We start from the raw sequence: 22,564 nt of genomic DNA on the forward strand, positions 1-22,564 counted from the left end.
ATGTACCTCAAGATGGTAACAGTCAAGGAATCACAAGATTCAGACAAAGAATGGGTCTTTCCATTGTGGAACTGGCTTGATACCCATTTGGGCTTATGTGACACTGTTTGTGAGGTTGTAACAACTGGTAAGTTCTTCAAAACTGATTTGACTGTTCTATATATATGTTTTCCTACAGCTCTTTCAGACCTCTATAATATGCTCATTTTATTGAAAATGTGAATTTTAGTTTGTTCTTAGTGTTATAGCAAAGCCTCATCTGGTAAGGAAAAAGTTAATATAATTCCATCTTGTCAATTTGCTGTGTATGAAACACTTGCTTTCCAAATTAAATATAGAACATTGCAAAGAGAGATATAAAGCGGAGCTTGGGATGTGCACCTCATGGGGATAAATAGCTTAAATTTTATTCATCACTTTTCAGCTTGGGATCTTATTTGAAATCCAAAGAAAAGTTGGATGTGAGTGAAATGAGCCTATAATAATAGGAATAATACCTGTGGTATTATTCCACAGCACAAAGGTGTAGTTCTGGTATGCTCAGTTTCTGCTCATTTCAAAATTACCATTACACCACAATTTGTGCAAATCTAAACCTGGATGTACTTAGCAAAAGAACACCTATAGCAAGACCTTAAGTCTTTTAGAACTAGTAAAAAATTTCTTCCTTCAATCCTACGAAAACAATTCAGTGCAAAGAAAATGAGATACAAAAGTTTGTCCAGAGGGAGTAAGATAGCTTAAAAACACAAGGTGTCCACGATAGATATGCAAGTATTCAGTAGTGTGGTTTTTCTGGGTTGTAGAAAGTACATTTTTCTGAGCTGTTCCTCTCCATTAAATCATTTTCCTTTCCTCCCGAATGGTTAAAACAGAACTAAAATGAAGAATAACAGTAATTAATGAAGAAAAAGAGAGGGAGATGGTAATATTGATCTTCTGAGGATCTGGCAAATAATTTTGTGTGTTTATTATAGGTTATCTGTCAGTCACACCATTACAGTACATATTATACTGCTGGGTAAGATCCAGTTATGAGTGAAGTTCATTAGAATTGTTCATTTTGCATTAGGTGCCTACATGCTACATTTGGCTGGTGCCCCTAAATGATAAATTAGTTTTAGTAACATTGATTGCATTTTTGAGAACAATTGCTTAGACCTCTAAAAGGTAACGGAATGTTCTCGTAGCAATTACTTCCAAACATGACGTGGAAAATACATTGGCATCCAAAAAATGCCTTTGAAACTAAATTCAAAACACAGAAAGAACATTAAGCAGTTAAATTCTTGGAAAAAAAAAAAAAGCTATTGATGTGTTATTCTTAGTGAACAGTTGCTATAGATACAACAAAATCTGCAAAAGAAGCTTTGCTTATGTACCGTAAAGGCTATGGTCCTGCTAGATTATGCCATTCTCTCATGCTGTTATATTTTCTTTCTCTTTGTTAATTTTTAAAGGTAGAAGATTGACTCTTAGTCCTAAACTGCCTGAAATCAACATGAAACCATCTGGTCTCTGGATAATGGATATCACTGGATCCGACTTGAGCAATGAGGAGGATCCAATATGCCTTTCTTTTATCTTTTACGGCAACCTGAGCTGCAAAAAGTTCCCACTTCAAGTCACGGGGAAAGCAACGCAGATCAAAGTACTTCAACCCTTCTCTATTGCAAGAAAAGCCTATGAATCATGTAGCAAATAACCCACTTAATTCTGAGATAAATTGTTTCTTTAAACTAAACTACCTAATTGATTTTTAAGTCCTCTGTGTGGTTTGGCACAGGTCATCACTTTTGTTTGTAGATAGCAACATTTTAACAAGGTTTTTGAATGAGCAGATCCTCCCGGTGTCTCATACTGAGAATGTTTAAGTAAGCAAATTGGTCTCTTGGTGCATATCACAGTGTATATACCATGCTGCATGTACTGATTCACAGGCTTTGTTGATCTCACAAAAGTAAGCAATTGGTAAGCATACAATATGCACTTTAGAGCTTTTGGAGCTGATGATGGAGAAGGAAGAATCACTGCTTCCTCATGAGGGGAAGAGAAGGGTCAGACTCTTCAGAGGAGTCTCTTCTCTGTGGGGAACAGGGATAGGACCCAAGGGAATGGCCTGAAGTTGGGTTAGGGAAGGTTTAGGTTAGATGCTAGAAAAAGGTTCTTCATCCAGAGGGTGGTTGGGCACTGGAACAAGCTCCCCAGGGATATGGTCACAGCACCAAGCCTGACAGACTTCAAGAAGTATTTGGACAATTGGGCACATGGTGTGACTCTTCAGGATGGTCCTGTGCAGGCATAAGAGCCGAACTCGATGATCTTATGGATCCTGTCCAATTCATCATATTCAGTGATTTTGTGATTCTATGATAAATGGGATGAAACCTACAGAAAGTTTAATTTTCTCTTTCATGTAACTTATGCATCCCTGCCACTGTGTTTCTCTGAACAAACTGCTTTTTCTAACGTTTTTTTTTTGTTGTTTGTGGTTGGAGGTTTTTGTTTTGTGGTTTTTGTTTGTTTGTTTGTGTTGTTTTTTTTATTATTATCACTTTGTTTTTGTTCTTGGTGATTGAGCTAATATTTGTCTTGATTGAGAAATAATTGTCTGGGTTTTGAAGTTCCACATTTCTTTAACGAAAGAGGAACTAAACGGACTAGATTAGCTACAAAAAAGATCCAAAATGAAGAGTACTCATAAGGTTTTCCTAAGTTTTTTCCAAGAATCTCTGGTAAATACAAAAACATAGTGTGAAACTGGAAGTGCCCTGTCAGAGAAAAGGCTGAAGTCAAGTCACATGCACTTCTACTACCTGGGCAGTATTTGAAATGAAAGAGCAGAGGAAAGAATATGAGAAACAGTGAATAGGAAGAGGAAAAGACAACTTCTGTTTTCTCCCTTTTTTTCCACTCATAGAGGGAAAAAATAATTTTAAGTCAATAATTACAGTATCTAAAGCCTCCTCTACCTTCACTTACTCAAGCAATGGTATGTCATAGAGATCCTGTATTATCTCCAGTAGAATTAGAATTTTTTTCTCAAGCATGAATGCAAGATTTTAATGCAGAGCTTCTATATGAGAGTATGATCTAGAGTGAAGATGGAGGATTTTTTTTGATTTTTCCTTAAAATTAGATTAGCTCTCCTTCAAATTTATAGTTAATTGCACCAATTTTATATTACAAGTTGTAAGAAATATTTCCAATAGTGTTCAAAATTTTAAAAATCAACCAAAGCTTCTGTGCCTGAAAATAGTTTACTGAATCAGTGTAATATATATGAACACTGTGCCTTGTTCCGTGTACAAATTTTAGCAGTGACTGTTATTGCTTTTTCCCTGATATCAAACCCCAAGCATTTCATCTCCTCATTCACATTATTAAATCAATTTTGTATTGATTAGAAAGAAGAAAAATAGTACTAGTTGTAAATCTGCCCCAATTCTTTAACTACTGAAGTTTTTTTAACTGTTGCATACAGTTACCAACTACATTTGCTCTGGCACAATTAAAATGAGATCCATTCATCTTCTCTTTCTCCTCACATAGGATGAACTGGCAGATATTGGCTCAATATACAAAGTTCAGGTAACTGGCCCACATAGTGAGCTAAAACAGCCATGGCACTTAGATTTCCTGCATATGAAGCACACAGGCACAAAGGAAGAAATGTATTTAGCTTTTGACTGCTGGTTCAACCCTACGGAAGAGAAATGTGTGGAACTGCCAGCTCTCTATGCAGATCAGGAGCCTTTGCCTGGTAAGCTATGTCCTTTATTGTAACTGGGATCAGGATCTGTCTCTAGAATACCAGTATATCTCTTTTGGGCCTAAAATACTGTGTAAGGGTTTCCATAAGTATTTGATATTAAGGAATATAATGATTTTATACCTGCATTTATCACAAAAGAAAGCTGAGAAAACATAAATCATTAGTAGGAGGATTATGACAGATTCTCTAACTGTTGACACCAAACATAGTATTTGGCTTCTTTCATGTTAAATGATGTTCCAGTTTTAGCTTTTGATTATTTATTGTCTCTTTATATTAATGCAGTGTCAGGTGAAGGTGTGTACAAAATGTCATCTACTCTGTAATATTACCTGTATCTTCCGATTCACAAAGAAATATACATGACCTAGAAGCAGAGCAAACTTTTTAAGAATGAGAGAATTGCAGATCCCCTACAAAGCAAAGGTAGAATTCTTAAAATGTGTTGCAATTAGCCAGCAAAGAGATATCCAAGAATTTCAATTGCACTAGTGTTTTTTATTGGTGCCAATGAGAAATTTATAGTCCAGTAAGTAATATTCTACAAAAGTATATATTAAGTTGCATATTAGTAGCACATGCGAATGGTATGATGCCAGAGAGATGATTAAGTGCTTTCTGCCACCCCCTCCTGGAATATGCTGAGGAACAACCAATTGCATACTGATAACTTGATCACTAAGATCTTAAGAACAGGCTTCCCGTCTATCCAGCTCATTAGAATAAAGAGGATTGATGGGGATAGTAAAGATCGTATATTGGAGCTTTTAGTGCCACTAAGAGGTTTATTGCTAGAGGTTATGGTACGAAAAGTGCTCTGCTTTAACAGAAACTAATAGAAAAAGGTGAAAGCAGCCCAGAAAAAGGAATAAAATAGGCCACGTGAACTTTGGCATTCCATTCTCTAAGGAATGTTTCCTAAATATTTCATCAAATTTAAAGTTGAAACTTGAACAAAAACACTGAAGACCTTTCAAATTTCTGGTTTAGTGTTTGTTTTCATAATTAGAAAAAGTTAGCCACATTGTGTTCATTTACTGAAAAGTCTTACAATTTTAGAGTTTTGATCCATCACATAAAAAACCCCAAACCATTGGATGTTGGATGTATTATATGTTGGATGAATAATCATGAATTGTAAGTAATAGTAATTCTAAAGCTTGTTAAAAAGCTCTATTTCCCTAATTTATTTATGAAAAAAATGGGACAAATCATAAATATTGATAATTATTTTCTGGATGCAAACTTGGTAAATGTTTAACTGCATATAAAAATTCCAGAAATAAATAATTTAAAAAAAATTCTAGAATACAGCCCTCAAAGTCTCTTTTATACTAAGAACCAGATACATTATTCTGATGTGTACAGCAATTAATTTTGAGGCACATTAGAAAATTAGGGTGTTTTTCTTGGAAAACTTGTGGTAATAGATGTGTATATGCTTTCCCTCAAAAATGATTCCATAGATGGAAGTATCTGCTAACCTAGGAAGTTTCTCACAAACTATTTTGTGGAGTCCAGAGATCTCCAAGTGGAGGTGTTAATATCAGTTTCATTCTCCAAGATCCCAATACTAATTCAGTCTAAAATTTATGTCAGCTTCTTCCTTATATTTCAGTTTCATTCCTAGACCCTCCCCCCCCCCAAAAAAAAAGAAAAAAAAAAGAGACAGAAAAGAAAAATATTTTCTCTCCTATCTTTAGTTTATAGTGATTTTTTTCCCTTTTTAAATGAGCATTAGGTGATCATTTTAAGTTTCACTCTGTGTTGGCTCACATCTGAAACAGAGCTTTATCAATAGGATTGGGAAGAGACAAAGAATGACAAGGCTGAACAAAACAGCTGTCTTAGTAGATCTTTGTTGCTTTGGTATGTTGTTCATCTGGTAGAATGGTCCCAAACTCATTCTAAAAACTATTACCCCATTTCCAAACATCTCTTTTGTCTTATGACTCCTTTCATAGGGGTTAGTTTGTATACTGTTATTTCACTTTTATGGTATAAAATTAATGGGAAATATTTGCTATGAATACACTGAGCTTTATATTATGCATCAATAGATTCAGCAGATTCAGCTGGAAATACTGACTCAGCAAAAACATGAGATACATTCTTAACTTTCAGAGTCTATCTCGTTTCAATATTACTTGTGTGATTGATGCTAAGCTCGTGTTTACATATACCAATGATTCTGGACAAAAGCAATAAAAACGTGAGTGCTGTGATTTCTAATCCACTCCAATTGAGTGATCAGACCTGTGGACCAAATTCTTTTGATCTTATTCACTCAAGTATCCTTTTGACTCCAATGAATCTGCTCACGTGGCCCAATTATACAGACAAGGCAACATTCTAGACAAATAACTCAGAATCTCACCTTCATATCCCAACTCCCCTGAAAGCAAAAATGCCATTGGTTAAGTGCTCAGGTGTCACCTGGACAGCTTTCAATTATCTGGAACTCCAGCAAAAGCAAGTCTGTGTAGTTACACTGACTTTAATGGAGCTGGGTTGCCTCTCACCTGGCAGTGCACGATATGTTAGGACCCAGTCTCAGAAAATTCTTGTTTTACTTCTTATCATCAAACCTGAGTGATACTATCAATTGCAAGTACTTTCCCAGTCCTTAGTTTAAATTATTAAAAAAAAAAGAAAAAATCCCAGGGGGAGTCCCTGAAGTAAATAATGCTGCAGTGAATAAAGCTACTTTTCAGCAAACAGATTTTCTCAGACTTTCTTCCCCCTGTAGTAAAAGATAAAGAGAAACAAAGACATTTCAGAAGTTTATTGCAATGAGCACACTTTTATTAGCAGACTGATAACAGCCCTTATTATTAAATGCATACTTTTAGATATTAATTCTACAGTCAGTATGCAAACCCACTCTTTAATACACTTAATCCAGTTGTGTGACCTTTTCATTTTAGACATACAAAGAAATAAACATATAAGATGTCACAATATTTGAATTTAGGCCTTTTGATTATAACACTCAATATGAATAGCACCAACTTGTGAAAAGAGCTGTAAGAAAAGCTTAAAAATAAATATCCTCAGAACATTTTTTTTCTCCCTGTTTTCCTATCACCTACGCATGAAAAAAAAATGACAGCTTTAGCTTCTGGGTTCAGAGAATCATTCTCAAACCTACTAAAAATTTCTTATAATTACATCTTTTTAAAAAATGCACACATTGGTTAAATTGGGCCATTTCTAATTTGGAATAAATTTGATTGAAGAAGCAAAATGTCCTGAAAATATCAGATGTTTCCAGGATGTATACTTAGATATTCATGAATCCTATGACGTGCTTTAGACTGAAACATGTGTTTTAGACTTAAACAATGTGTATTTCAGGGCTCTCTGGCTTGTACTGTCAATTGTGAAACTGAAAGTGCTTCTTAGTTTCTCCTTGGTTTCATGTCTGTCTTAAGCACCACTTTCCTTCTTTACACACATGACTTTCCTGGGAAAGCAGTTGTTGTAGAGCCAACCAGATTCCAGGTAGGAATAAGTGGTGGAGTGAGGCTGGAAGACTTTCTGCTGCATGTAAATGTCACACAGTCTAGATGTTGTCTATGTTTTACTGCTCCAGTGATGAAGGCTGTGGGAGTTGGGGCTGATAGGGGTAGTCAAAGATAGCTCAGGACTTGTAAAATGTTGGATTTTAAGGCTTCTCAGTCCTTAAAAAAAATCTGTCTTGGTGCTTTTTCAGGAGGTAATATAAGCACTCTTGAATATATTCTTGGTACATGTGCATTGCTCATTACCCGCATCCTAAATGTGACTTTGCATTTTACAGTGGATAAAAATGTTTTCCTCCTTATTAAAAATACTAGGAAGGTGTGTTTTACAAACCTGTGTTGCGCACAATAATAGTTTTTTTTCTTAGGCTGAAGAAATGATGCCTGTGGTTGGAAGCAGATGAACATTTAGACCATCTGACTCCTAACTTCTAGTGTCTATCTCTGGAATATATGAGAACCCATCATAGGTGTTTTCTATAGCACCTGCCTTTCCCTGCTGACTGCATAAGAATCTTACTCCTAATATAGCCACCGATGTTAGATTCCTAAATTGACAGCACCAGTTCATTACATAAATGAGCAAAAATGAATGCATTATACAAATGAACACAGTATACAAATGAGATTTATTATAACTTGAATAAGAACAGAAAACACCAGAAGGAAAAAAAACCAATCAAACCCCCAAACCCCTTGTTTTTTCCTGGTCTCCTTCTTGTTAAAATGATGCAAATAACAATGAATACTGAGATGATGACCTGTTTCTGTTTAAGTGTTTTCTTGTTCCTTGTTTCCATGAAAAACTCTGGAGCTAAAATAGGTCATTAAAAAAGTGAACATAGGAGTTTTCCATGAAGTTTATTTGGTATTAATGCAATCTTGTCTCATCTGCATCACTTCCCTATGTATTGTGTCCGAAAGAGGCAAGGAAGCAGAAGCTTCCTATAGGGGTCATAGGTGTCTCTTCTAATCGCTATACTACAATCACAACTGAGAAAATCATGAATGCTCTCCCTTAAAATCAAAGTTCACTTAGTTGACCTGGATTTATGGGTTACTGTGCAATAAATGGAAGGTTCTTTGGAGTCTGATACAAAATGTGTGGAGGTTTTTATATTTATGGGTTAAAGTTAATGTTGAAAGCATTTTTATGTCATCATTTCTGCTTCCCATTAACATATTTTAACTTAAGATTATTGTGATAGTATTATTGTCTGACTAGTGATAAACAGAAATAAAGAGAGTGAAGGAAGTAACAAAGAAATATCAGTAAATAGTCTTAGAAAGAAGAACTAAGACTTTCCAAAGAGGATGTAAACATGACATTTTTCTAAGAAAGGAATTTTCTACCTTAGGGAGAAGGGGACGGTACACAGGAGATCCTGTGCCTCAAACAGCAGCCAGAAGTGCTGATTTTCTGGGAGTGGTGTCAGAGCAGAACAAGTCTGTATTCTGCAGGTTGCCATACAGGAAGATTTACAGGGGGAATATGTTTGGGTTATGTACGTCACCAGGACTGAAGAAACCTGCACTCCTTGTTTTGTGATACAGTATGGAATTTTGATGAAATTTGCAATGGTTTCTACTGGGAATCATCACATAATGCAAGTCTGGGGCAAGAAGAGAATGAGTATTTTCTCCTGCTGACTTTTTAAGTTTTTATGTCTATTTTTATTGAAGTTGTGGAATATGCAATCCATTTGCACACGGGAGACTTGAAGAAAGCAGATGCCACTGGTGAAGTTTATCTTTGCATACAAGGAGAAAAAAGTTACTCGGGGAAACGATGGCTTAACTCGAAAAAGAGCCTGATCACTTTGGCAAGAGGGCAGGTAAAACAATGTGGGAAAACGTAACTGAATCTTTGAGTGTCTTTTTGTTAAAACTCATGTTTAAAGAAAGCTTTTAATGGACAGAGTATGAAAAATACTGAAGTTTTATATTCCATATAGGCATAATATTATTTTGAAACTTAGAGGCAATTGTGTCTACAGGTGTTTTAAAGTATTTTCAGCATTGTTCAACAGTAAAACAGTTAAGCTGATGAAGTAATTATGAGTTGGACTAAAGGTTCTCTAAGAGTTCTGTTTCAATATTCCAAATTTTTAAGGCCAGGGAGGCATCATCGCTTTTTAAAATATGCTTGATTGGTAGAACTGATATCGTTTCTGTTAGGATATCTTGCATTTGTAAGCACTCCATCTAAACTAGTCCATGACCTCTTCTTGTTAACTTTCCTGAACACTGTCACTGTTTCAAGGAGAGTCTTATTTTTTCATGTTTCCAATTTTTCCACCCACTTATTGCTTTTAAACATGGTAAACGTGTTGTTGCTTTTTGAGGTTAAATGGTTTTTCCTAGAAGAGTAATTCCTGGAGTGATTATTGACATAAGAAAAAAGTAACTAAAATTTCAGAGCAAAAGCAAATATCTATTTCAGATCAACAGGACATGTCTAGCTGATACTTTACTAGACCCTACTGTTTGTTTTGAATTTAAGCTTGGAAGATTTTTTTGTTTTAAAGAATTCATAAATTCATTGGGAAGTACATAGGAATCTTCTTTTGGGGAGGGCGTGAGACAGTATTTCACTGTTGCCAGCCAGTCTAGAGTAGTGTCTTTGGTGCATAAATCTAGAGAAAACTGCTTCCAACATGCTTCATTTATTCTTTGTACATGCCTCTGTTTATTTCATCTACTTTTCTTACTATTTTGAAAGATTCTGGAAGATACAGTATTGTTGCATGAAAACAAATCAAACCTTCGTCATTATGCCCTCTGTATTCCTATATTTTCTTTCTCCATTCTGGAAGAGAATATGCATGCCCAATGTCGTGTTCATCAAGAACTGATCAAACTGGTAGCTCAGACTTACAAGAAAAATCTGAAATTAATGATGACAGAATACTAGGGCTCATCTTGTTTTTAATGTAGGAAATTTTATAGGTTACTCTTTTTGGTGATATAGATAATAGTCCTATATAGTAAGTCTTAAGGATAGTACCTTAGAGAAATCTGAACAGCAAGGCTGCTACAATGGATAAGGTATCAGTGCAGACTGAAAGAAAGACTGCTTCTTGTTTCTTTCAAAAAACTGAACTGTCCTGACCTTTTTAAAAATTCTTTATTTTGTAAGAATGGTTCTGTTTTTGCTAAAATAAAACTTGTAGAAAAAAATATGTGAACAATAGCTCTTGACTTCTGTGAATATTCAGTTTTGTGGAAGTGCGACTCATCTGCAAATTCACAAGGATTTTTTTGTATAATCCAGATTCCGTGTCAGTTTTTGAAAGGGCTTGTTCAAGAAGCTCAATCTGTCCTGTGAAACTCTAAAGGGGTTTTCTATATCCTGGGCTATAACACCTTAATCTTCTGCTTATAGAAAAGATTTCAAGTAACAACCGTTTGGGTTCATTTTGTCACAGCTTTCTTTACTCCAATTTTCCCTCAAATGACTAATGTTATGTTCTTAGTAATTGCTCTTTTTTTTTCTAGAGGATTCTTGTCATCAAGATGATTCTCACAGGCAGTGTGAATTTTGGGAACTGTACAACTATGGGAACAATGCAAGCATTTTACTGTTTGTTTTCAAACTAGTCCCCATTGTTGTATTCAACTTGCATTTTCAATGCAACCTTTCCAAGACAACTGTTTCTGTCTACAGCAGGATAGCTCATAAAGTCACACAAAATAAAAGTCTTAGCTATGGAGATTTAATTTCACAGCTGGTTTCCCAAAAGAGTAGATGAATCCATTAATGAATCATGTTTCCAGACCTCACTTCTCCAGGCCCAATTCAACTATCACGAAATGATGTGTGTTCCCAGTATCAGTGTGCACACTCATGTGAGCTTTCCCATTGGTTATGAAGATGACTGCACAAAGAAGTAGATTACCATGCTTATGCAAGGAGGTGAATACACTATAAAGATTTACAGTAGGGAAAAAAGGAAAGTTTCTATGAAGTCTAATAATCATTCAAGTCTTTTGTATGTAGAAAATGTGACCTATTATAGAGATGATTTTAATGGGAATCCTTATCCTAATAGCACAGTGGTTGAAACCTTCACAGATACCATTCACTTAATTCCCATTTAGTTGCTTTATTTGCTAAATTAGCTGTGAATTTTGGTGAAAATGAAATTGCTTCAGATTTTCAGAATTACTAAACACCTATTAATCAGTTTCATTGTAAGTTAAGTTCTAGATCAAAGTAACTTTCAACATACTAGTACTTGATCTGATTTGCTTAGTTCAGTCCATGAAGGTACTAGAAAGAAGCACTATAGCTAGTGTGTATATCTGATATTTCCAAAACTGCTTCCTATTAAATATAAATTTGCTTCCACTGAGATACAAACCGGTGACCAGACACAAGGCTAAACTGATAAATATTCAAAAGCAGATACATATTAAGTTTTACTAAAATATAATTTTCATTATTTTTGTATTGCAGGTGGATATTTTCAAAATCAAATCAGTATACCTTGGCAAGTTGAATCAAGTTCTGGTTGGATTTAAAAGTCTAAAAAAAGGTCAGCAATTTTTTCAGTTAATGTAAGGTAATAATAATGTAAATTACTAGATTGTGGATAATTAAAAAAAAAAAGGAATTTACTTTCAGGACTAAATACTTCTAGATGAACATAAGAAGATGAAATTGCTTCATTAAGTTGGGAGATGGAAGAGGGAAGAAAGGCTGTTCTGGTCTCATAGCTTTTTTTCTTCTAATCCATGCCAAATATGTATTTTTTTAAGGGATACTGTGTATGTGAGGTTGAATGACAGACAAAAAGGCTGCATTCTTGCAGCATTTTTTCTCATTCTTTCCAACTCCACAGCTACTGTTGAAGATAAGGAAAACTGCTTATTTTTTAAAAATGAATAGCAACAGCAAGGAGCATCATGAATTGGTATTTTATTCAATCCTTTAGCTCCAATTTTGGTCCATTTTTAAAGGCAAAAGAACAGAGATTCTGCAGATATTCTACTTCTGTAGATAATGTTGATAATGGAGATAAGATTCTTCCAGAGTATGATAAGCTGAGTCTTTTGTTCTTTCATATTTTTAAAAAACCCCAAGATTGTAAGCTGACTCTGGCTGGTAAACTCAGACTCAGACAAAATGATTGGCAGACTCTTTCCCATATATTTCCTAGATGGTAACATTAAAACTTTCATTCACTTCACCAAGACTTGGAGTGTAACCAAGTTTACTCAGAGATCTGATTCTTCAAATGCTTGTTTCCAAAGAATCAACACAATGGTCTCAACCAAGATTAAACCTTAAGCCGAAGTTCGTGTCTTACTAGTGCCTCACCAGTGTGTTGAGTGAATTTTTTGGTGGCTAATGTCATAGAAATCCTGATCCTTTTTCCTTTAGGATATTGATAATATAATTTCCTCTGGGGGACTTCTTGTATCTAAAAATCTCAGACAGAAGCCTTTCCATACTTTGAGATGGTAATAATCATTATGACAAATCTATCCCTACATTTAATTTCACAAGATCTGTAAAAATGTAAAGATTTCTTCACTTTGTCGAATATTTTGGACTGTAGTGGAACAGACAGAAATACATAAATACATTGCCAACATGAGTGCCCCTGGTGGTGCAGTGGCTAAACCACAGCGTTGTCAGTGCTGAGATCCGGATTCGATTCCTGGTTAGGACACTCCCTGGGCAGATGGAGCTCGTTAGCCCTGTAAGGCAATCCATCTACGTCCTGAGGACCTCGCTGCCACTGTCCAAGCGTGCTTGGCCCTGGCAAATGAACCTCAGGATTAAAGGGTGGGCTCAGTTCTGCACACACTGTGTCTCACCTAAAAAAAAAAAAAAATCCAGTGCGCAGGCTGGAAGGTGTAAAGACCTTCCCCGGTTCTTCATTCGCGAAGCCTAGCCATTAATATTTTCAGAAGTCTTATTTCCTTAAGAAGTTCATCAAAAAACCCACACTTACTGGTTTGCCAAAGATAGAAACTTGTGACTGTGTACACAGAATATTTTGTTGCTTAAAAGGTATAAATGAATAATGTCCCATTTATTTTCCTTCAGATGAGTGGTTCTTGGAAAAAATTGTTATAGAAGAAGACTTCTACCCTTTTTCTGCACATGTTTTTGTTCACAATGACTGGATAAATAAACGTTCCAAAAAGGATTTTGTAGAAGTGGCAATTCCGCTCAAAGGTAAGAGAAGTGTCCTTTATCTGAAATGAATCACTCCTGCGTGGCAGAGCAGAACACAACTGGTACAAGGCCACTTCACACTGTAGGCAGAACTGAGCATTGGAACTCCAGTGGGGAGGGACACGGGCCCTCTCCAAGGTGAATCGTGCCTTCTGTAAACAAGGAGGAAGAAATTATGCCTGAGATGAAGAATATGGAATTGGCTGTATTGAAAGAATCTCTTCTGGCAGCACGTTTCCTGTCCTTGGAATGATTCAAAGAAAATAGACATGGCTCCTGTGTGAGTGTGACATGGATTCATGTAGCAGCTGACCCAGTTTTCTACCCCCCCATAGGACTAACACGAACAATGAGGGTTTTGCGCCTTCGTTGCCTTACTTGCCTGTGCTAAATCCAGCACCAGCAGGCAATATAATCTTGTGTCTTTTGGTTTATGCTGCCTTTTAACTTAGATACAGGTTCTAAATATAATTTTTTTTTCATTGCAGAAACATCTGTGACATCTCTTGTGAAAAATTTTGATATGAAAAGCAGAGGACAATGGCAAATATGGGTGCACTGTACACAAGTACCAGAAGATGTTCCTGACATTCAAGTTGTTGCATTTGGAAGAAAAGGGAAATCCCCTGCACAGAAAGTTCAAAATCTGAGTGATGATCCTTTTTTGGTTGGTATTTTTTTTTATTTCACAAAAGTCTTACCAAATAGTTTCAGTAAAAAAAGAATTGCAGCCAGTATGTGTGAAGTTGTGTGGAATGATTTCTTTTGGTAAGTGTTAATGTTTATACCTCCATGTCCTATACGAACAGTGGTTGGAGAACTTCTCACTTGTGGGGTAACACGTATTTCTTAGTAAATCTCTTTAGCAAATGCAAAATTTGATGTGAAAAACCTCTTTAACTTTGAATGAAGACTAGCAGGCCTTAAAAGTAAGGCAATCAGTGATGAAGCTGTTCCATACTTCCTTTACATTCTGCTTCTCAAACCTCAATTAATCTGCTTTTACTACTTAGAAGCTGTATCTCTTTAAAATGAGTTTGTGCCTGGGCAAATGTCAAATCTGTAGTTTGCATACAAAGTTAATGGCAGCTTCTGCACACCCACGCACCTGGGTCGCCCCTTTCAAAAGGTTTTTATTCTTAAACATGAGGAAATAAACCTCATTACCCATCTTTTGCAGAATGGCAATATAAACATCACTTGCTTAACTGATGCAAGAGGAAAAGATACAAGCAGCAGCATATAATAGAACTTACTTGCTTTCTTTTGAGCACTAAAATAGCTGAGGACAGAACCAGTAGCCAAGGATAAGAATCATTGTGAATTCAAGTTTGAGAATAAAGATGTGATGGAGAGGTTGTAAATAAGGAAACCAGGAGAAAAGGACAGTAATGTGAATTTGGCTTGAAAACACAGAATCAGTCACTCATTTTCTTGCTTTTGATGTGTTGGCCTAGGCTCTGCAGCCAATTCTCTCAGTTAAAAATGAACATAAATTATGATACAAACATGAGTCCAAATTAACTTATCTTAACAGGACTTCCTCACTCCAATATTAATATAACTGACTAGTGTTTTTACCTATTGTATTTATTTTTTTACATGGGTTTAGAGAGTCATGCAAACTACTACACACAATGTTTATTTTATTTTTTTCCCAACAGTTGACTGTTGGTGATATTGGAGATATAACAAAACTTTCCTTTATGTTATCCGGTCCACCTCTGAGAAGAGGAATTAAACTTCACAAGGTATTCCAAGTTCATTACATATACGCTTGCAATACTCTTCAACATACCAGTAAATAACTTCTGTTGAAAGACAGATGGTTAGCTTTGCTTTGCATCACACTAGCAAAGCCAGTCATTTTTCGGGTCTGTTACCTGGTATCAACAGATGACTGCCTACAACTTCCTGATCTCCTTGTGGGCAGATCTACCTTGTTTGCACCTGCTGAAGTGCATATAGGTATAGCTGTTCACTAATGTGCACACCTATCCTTGATTTCTTTTTAAGTGAAAAAAGTAACATCCAAAGTTTCAGAAATGTCTCAGAAACATGGCTTACAGATGAAACTGCAAAGGCTAAAAAGGAGACAAAAACTCTGTGTTCCTTTTGCCAATCTCTGTTTTCCCTATTTTGGTTTTTACAGAGGTACTATAAAAACTTTAGGAGTTATTCTTGTTATCTCCTGGAGTCTTCTGAACACTTCTGTAAAAAATTATATAACCTTAGCTAAAATGTATGTATTTTCTGTGAATTTTGAAGATGTAGTACTGTAAAATGAGTAGCTTTTTCTTGCACAAAAATATTTACTGGCTCTTTCCAAAATGAAATACAAAACCATTTTTCACTTTTCTATAGAATATAGAAACATTATATGATTTGGCGAAAAAGTTCATACACAAACATAGTCTTACAATCAACAAGAATCTGTCAGGTACATTTCATTTTAAGGCCAAAGTCTACATAAATTTACACACCTCATTTTTATGAGTCCAGTTGCATCAGGTTGTCTGCCTGCATATGCAGGTAACCCTTAGAGCAATTTTAATACACATAGGAGTTTGTGGTACGTATTGATATTTAATTAGGGTTGTATGTGTTGATAGAAATTAGGCAGAATATTTTTGTATAAGAAGAATTTATACATTTAGTGTAAGAAAATTCAGTTTTGCAAGTGCAAAATATAAGTAAGCAATGGGCTGCATTTTTAGTGGAATTTGATGCTATCTAAATGAAAACACTACCTATTTGATTAATTAATGGTTTAATTCCGGAAAGGGTTGTGGAGAATTGTTTATTTTTGTCTGCAAGCCCTGTGACTGATCTTGTGAAGCACTGGACACAATGCATAAGCAATAATGAAAAATGTTCAGTCATTATATTTCTAGGAACTCAAGGGCAAGATAATCTAACAAAATTTTTAAGAGTGGACCTGTCAAATTCCCAATAATTTAAATAATATCATTCAATTATATAAATATTTGTACCTTTCAAAGCTTGCAATTAAAATCCACGTGAAGAAATCTGTACTCAGGATTTCCAAACTCTGGCACGTGTATTCTGCACAATGAGCTAAAATTTTTGCTTTTGTCACTGGTGTCTGTACTGGTAAGAAGTCACCTCATTAATTTTGGGAATCCCTGCCTAAGAATTTCAATCACTGTCAATTACTTACTGTCTTGATGAAATTAAGTTTTTGTTTCATTTTGTTTTGGTTTAATTGCCTTGGATATACTATTTCTATACAAAGAGATTTTAAAGGCTGGAGAAACCACTCCTGTAAACTTGCAGTCATTAGCTATGTATTAAAGTTCAATACTGCGTGTCATAGTTACCAGAAATGTTTCTGCATATACTCGATAGATTTTCATTCTGTATTTTATAACCCGATGTAGGATAGAGTTTACGGTCTGAGTTGCCCTCCTGTGAATCTAATTTCCACACTGCCCATCTCAGTAGCTAGGATATGGGGGTTCCTAAGACTGTGCATCCTTAGTTGGTTTGGAGGTTCGAAGTCCATAAAATTGGTACCTAATTTGTTCAGTCTCCAATGAGTATTTAAAGCCAAGCGGAATGAAGCTGGACCTAAAGCTTGAACCTTCTACTGAAATTCATTCTTTAAGCAACTCATTTCCATGGGGAGCCCTGAAGACCGCTGGACACCTAATTTCTGTTGACTTTGAAAATCCTAGCTGAGATATAGCAAGTCACATTTAAATAAATAAAAAGTAGCAAAGCAAATGTTTTTGCAAAAATCAGATAGCATATGCTATTAAGATTGATGTAACTGTATTCATTCATTTGACATTCTGAAATTGCAAACACATACAGGTCAATTTAATCTGTATCCTTCATTGGTTCTCTACAAATGGGTCCTATGCTCGTGTCAATATGCCATGAAGAATATACCTATAAACATCAAACTGCAGAATTAGCAGCTTGAAGCAACTGCTGTAACTCTTATACAGAATCCGGTAGCTTTTATAAAATGTGTTCAGGAGTTAGAAATAGGAAGAAATGTAAGTTTCTGTTGGGATAGGAATAAAAAAATGAAGCAATTCAGATAAATTGATTTCTTACTTTGATTCTGTCTGCAGCTTCGGCTAAAAGACCTGGACACTAAACAAGAGTTGGGCTTCCATACTGAAGCCCCATGTCTGTTTGGAGAAGATGGATCTGAGACTGTGACAGAGCTAGCAGCAGTCTGGCCAGACAAGCCACCACTCAGGGGTATGCTGCTGAAATAAAAAAAAAATACACAAGCAAATGCACGCACATACACAAAACTGTAAACTGCTTAATGGGATGAACACAATGGACAAGACTGCAAAGTATTTTACATGCATTAAAAAAACACACCAAAAATTTTTGAAGATTCATTCAATAAACCTGCACAAAACCATGTGGGGGTCTAAATATGAGTGTAGTTAAAGCATTTTCTTGTTTTAAAACAACTGATGTATTGTTTTCCCTAGACTAAGTACCAATTTGAAAGTCTGAAAAATGCACACAGCTGAATTAGTATATTTCTCTTGTAATTTTGAGAAAATCACTGACTTACACTTGGTGAGGGACTGAATTACAGATTAAAAAAGGGCAGGTGCCAAGTCATAATGGCATGAATCACAAAGAGAAAATACAATCCTTTTTTAGGTTTTCTTCAAGCCCATTTCTGCCCCAGAAGCCCTGTTTCATTTCATCATTTTGTTTAAAATATGATAACATGTTCCTTTGTTCTGATTACATTTTATAAAATATTTAGAAAAGAATTCCCATTTATTATACTCTATGAACAGAAGACTTAGTTAAAATATTTAAAACTTTTTGCATCTAACATCTAACCAAAGGCTAGACTGGAAATGGAAATATATCTAAAGAGCCTGGTATAACATTTAACTCTTCACAGAACCCATAAAAAGTCCTCTGTCATGCTGCCTCAAAGAATATGTACTATATAACTCATCAGCCAAAAGTCATGGCAAGCTATCCTTTGTGGTGAAGAATAATAATAACAGTGTATATTTGTATAAATAGCTGAGCCATTTCTCCTGGACATATTAAACTGATATTGGCCATAATTCGCAAAATGTGAGGTCAAAATAAAATTCAGCTGATCCAGAACAGAAAGTGGATTTCATCTTTTATGTCTGTGTTTTTTCCTTGGTAAAATGTTAGAGTTGATAAATCCTAACTCAGTTTAATACCTTAAATTCCCACAAGAACTCCAGGTTTTTTACAATGCCTGATAGAATCAGTGTGATTCTTTCAGATGATTTCAATGACCACTGGGTAAGAGTCCAAAACTAGGACATCTTCTTCTGTCATGCAAGTGTGTATTGTTGCATTGATTCATAGAGGACATTTCTTCTCTGATGCTGTACTGTGTGCTGTGAGGTCGATAGCAATCTATATGAAACTCAGAAAATTTATGTCAATTCCTATAACTTAATTCCTTGGTCTTGAAATTGATCTTGTATCTAAAATAAATCGGTTTCTAATGTTTGATAATTATGTTGCTAATAGTCTGATTTGGTAATGTCTTGTGTCACTCATTTTTCATGGCAGAAGTCCTTTACTCGATCAGTGTTCATACGGGAACATTGCCTGCAGCAGGGACTGATGCAAATGTGTTTATTACAGTATTTGGAGAGCAGGGAGATTCCTCTAAAAGGCAACTAAGGCACTCGAATTTTGAGAGAGGACAGGTTAGTACTAAGTTATCTTTCTTACATGTTTTTTACTCTATTTTTTCCAATACCATATTTCTTTTTAATTATGAAATACAATCACTGATGTAACACTCTGGTAACCTGTGGAAAGAATATGTTGCTTACTAAGTAACCTGAACTGGCATTACAGTTTAAGAATAGTTTAATTACCAAGAAATTTAAAACCCACAAACCACCAGTAACTGTTCTTAGAATCTGGAACTGAATCCAGTGATATATAAAATTCTGTGGCTTAATTTTCAGCACTTTCAGCACTTAAATTTCAGCACTTAATTTTCTGCTGCATAGAAATATTAGGGCTATTTCCTGTGATTCCTCCTTTAAAATGCACTTCTTTCAAAAGATCTGTCCAGATAGAGTTGAAAGAAAGATTTTAAATGTGTTAGCTACTATATGTCAATTAATCCATTTATATATAGAATTGCAAACAGATAAAGCTGCTTGTAAATACTGGGTCTGCTCAAGATATATCCTAGGAGAGATTTTCTGGTCAACCTTTGCTAATTACCATAGTAATGATTACATCTATACAACATGTTCACACATACCCTGGACTCAGACCAGGTATGACTAGATAGGATTTAAAGAGACCTTTCAAATCATCAATTCAACAAAGCAGCATGCTCCATACTTCATACTCCTTCATATGCTCTCTCATGGCTGAGATGCCATAACTTTCTTAGGCAACATGTTCCACTGCTTTCCCAGCCTTGCCCTTAACAAGTCGTCCTTCGCTTCCTTTATAATGTCAAAATATGTTCTTGAGCTTAGAAACTTAGAAACCAGGCATGTCATCATGTGTTCCAAAGTAATTGATACATTTTTCCCATGAATTTGTATAAGCTTTTTTTCTCTTTTTTTTCTCTCCTACTTTTATTGACCTCTCTCTTCTGCTCAACTGTCTTGTTGCTGCATTGTTCCTTGTATAGAAGAATGTTTCTTTAATCATCCTACTTAGACATTCCTATATAGTTTTCTGACTCTTCAATAATACATTTGCAATTTTCTTTAAAATCTGCCATCACCTCCTCTGCTTCTCTTCTTTCTTCTTTGTCTAATTTCTATTAGCTTAGCTCTAGGTACCATCTTCAGACAACATTTGTTCTAAGTGGACTCTGTGATATAATGTATTAAGCACTCCTAGGCAGAACAACTATATTCATTTCCAAGCTCAGTCACTGGTTTACCTGGTGATCTGAATGTATGATTTTACTTTCCTTGTATCCCTTATTTCTCGCTGTAAAATGAAGATCATCAATCGTTTAGGCAAGAATGAAAAGAGATAAGCATATATATATTTCAATGAAGTTTAATTCCACTTTCATCTACTACTGAGGAAATCAAATGTATCTTTTAAAATATGCTTAATCTCTTCTTTTCATAGCAATAACCTAATGCTAGATTCATAGCAGTATTTAGTGTCCTGGTGTCTAGTGAAATTACTCTGCATTGGGAAACACCTAATAATTTGCCCATCATCTTCCATCCAAAGTATTTAGGCATGTTTTTCTTTTCCTTTTCTTATAGTCTCTTGAAACCTTTCTTTTCTTTTTTTTTTTTTTAAGACATTATTTTTGTAAAATCCTTCTGTCCTAGTACAAACACTTCTATGAAAAAAAATACAAAAAGGTTTGTGATATTGATTTTCTGGATTATATAATTAAAAATACAGGTTAATCCTTGGCATTTTTGAGGGCAAATGTTTAGAGGCAATTAGAAGTGTTAATAAAAGACATAAAGACACACATAGTCGGTAACATAATCTGGAAAAGGGGCCTAAAATGAAATAATTTACATGGCGCTTTCCAGCAGGTTGTTAATACAGAGTCAGTGACACAGTTGTTTGCGTTGAAGAAATCAGAGCCACCACACTGAGTTGAGCAGTGGAGTGCTGTGTCTTTCCAAACAGATCCTTTGTTTTAGGGGAGCAGCTTTTGTGCTGTGGACAATGAAAGTGTTCTTCAGCTTAGGTATTTTGTGTATTCATGTTCCTCGTTGTGCGATAGGTTCTTGGGAAAGAGTTGAGCAGTGAGACGGCAAAATGTTCTGATGATACTAAGCTAATAAATATGAAAGTTGGTTGCAGAGATTGAAGAACCTCATGCAGAGTGAATGAGTAATAAAATGGCAGATTAAATCATTGTAGCTAAATGAAAAGCAGTGGCTGTGAGGGGGGAAACCCCTTAAATCTGCATGCAAAATGATGGGCTATGAAATAGGAAAATGACCCTACCATAAGGATAGCTTTGTGACTATGTCAGCCCAGTGCCCAATAGAAGCAAAACAAAAGGAAAATAGAACAGATAAAATTTTTAGAAATTATTACAAAAAGGAAAAATTCAGCCACTTCTAGGCAAAAAATACAGTCGTGCCTCCAACTAAGTTCTCTGGTATAATAGATGCTGTGTTTTGTTCTCATTCACTTGTCTTAAAAAGTGCAAGAAGAATGTCAAGTGATATGAAATATCTTCCATGCAAGGAACAATGAAGCAAACAAGTACTGTTTGGTCTGGAAAAGAGATGATGAGAGGAAGGGTGAGGGAGATAAGAAATATAAAATGGCATAGAGAAAATGAGCACTTCTATTTTCTCATGAAATACAAGAGCTCAAGAGCATTCAATGACACCTGCAGGTGGCAGATTCAAAACAAAAGGAGGTGGCTTTTTACACAGTGTGTAATTAATACATTTTACTTTCTGGCACAAGATGTTGCAGATGGCAAAATGCGTATTGGTGCAAAAAGCCACTGCACATTGTCATGGAAGACAACTTTCCACTGAGGAATGTTAAGTGCAAAGATGCTATCTCTGGCTCAGGCAATCTCTGAATCACAAATTGCTAAAGCCTCAGAGGCTTTATATTCAGGAAGCATCTCTATATATGTGCCCTGTTTTTCAACTCTTCCCAAGAAATCTGTTACTGGTAGCTGTAGGTAACACTATATTGGACTAGATGGATTTGCAATCTAAAATACTACTACTAGTCTTACATTCTTTATACATAGAAGTACATCAATAAAAAAGTTGGAATGAGGTTTTAGTGAGAGTATCTAAGAATAGAAGGTGAAAGGAAGGAATGTAAAGGGCAAGCTGTCTTGAGAGATAAGATTACGTCAGCAATATGCTTGGAAAATATGGAATGGACAGGCAAAGAAAACACAGTTAAGAAAACTTGAGACATCAAAAAAAAAAGGATCTTTCTTAACTGATAAAGGACAGGAATAGAAGGAAAAGCTAAGAAGGCAGAAAATTGCAACAAAGTGTAAGAAAAAAGTTGTAAAGTGGGTTTGCAAAACAGTTTAAACAAAATCCTTTTGACTTTCATTAATTATATTTCCAG

The 22,564-nt window shown here is 35.4% G+C and overlaps 1 protein-coding gene across 1 annotated transcript in view; it reads left to right on the top strand.

The window, feature by feature from the left end:
* Window positions 1-22,564, top strand: part of LOC114060201 (lipoxygenase homology domain-containing protein 1) — a 104,980-nt gene that overhangs the window by 57,885 nt on the left and 24,531 nt on the right. The window contains exons 18-26 of the mRNA XM_027889520.1: window positions 1,461-1,651; window positions 3,553-3,763; window positions 8,983-9,134; window positions 11,759-11,837; window positions 13,358-13,489; window positions 13,978-14,156; window positions 15,154-15,240; window positions 17,593-17,725; window positions 19,061-19,200. Of these exons, the coding sequence (XP_027745321.1) occupies window positions 1,461-1,651; window positions 3,553-3,763; window positions 8,983-9,134; window positions 11,759-11,837; window positions 13,358-13,489; window positions 13,978-14,156; window positions 15,154-15,240; window positions 17,593-17,725; window positions 19,061-19,200 (1,304 nt within the window). The remainder of the gene's footprint in view (window positions 1-1,460; window positions 1,652-3,552; window positions 3,764-8,982; window positions 9,135-11,758; window positions 11,838-13,357; window positions 13,490-13,977; window positions 14,157-15,153; window positions 15,241-17,592; window positions 17,726-19,060; window positions 19,201-22,564) is intronic.

Source organism: Empidonax traillii, unplaced genomic scaffold (assembly GCF_003031625.1).
Source record: "Empidonax traillii isolate 1590-97213 ecotype Southwest subspecies unplaced genomic scaffold, ASM303162v1 scaffold264:size1143063, whole genome shotgun sequence".
Taxonomy (NCBI): domain Eukaryota; kingdom Metazoa; phylum Chordata; class Aves; order Passeriformes; family Tyrannidae; genus Empidonax; species Empidonax traillii.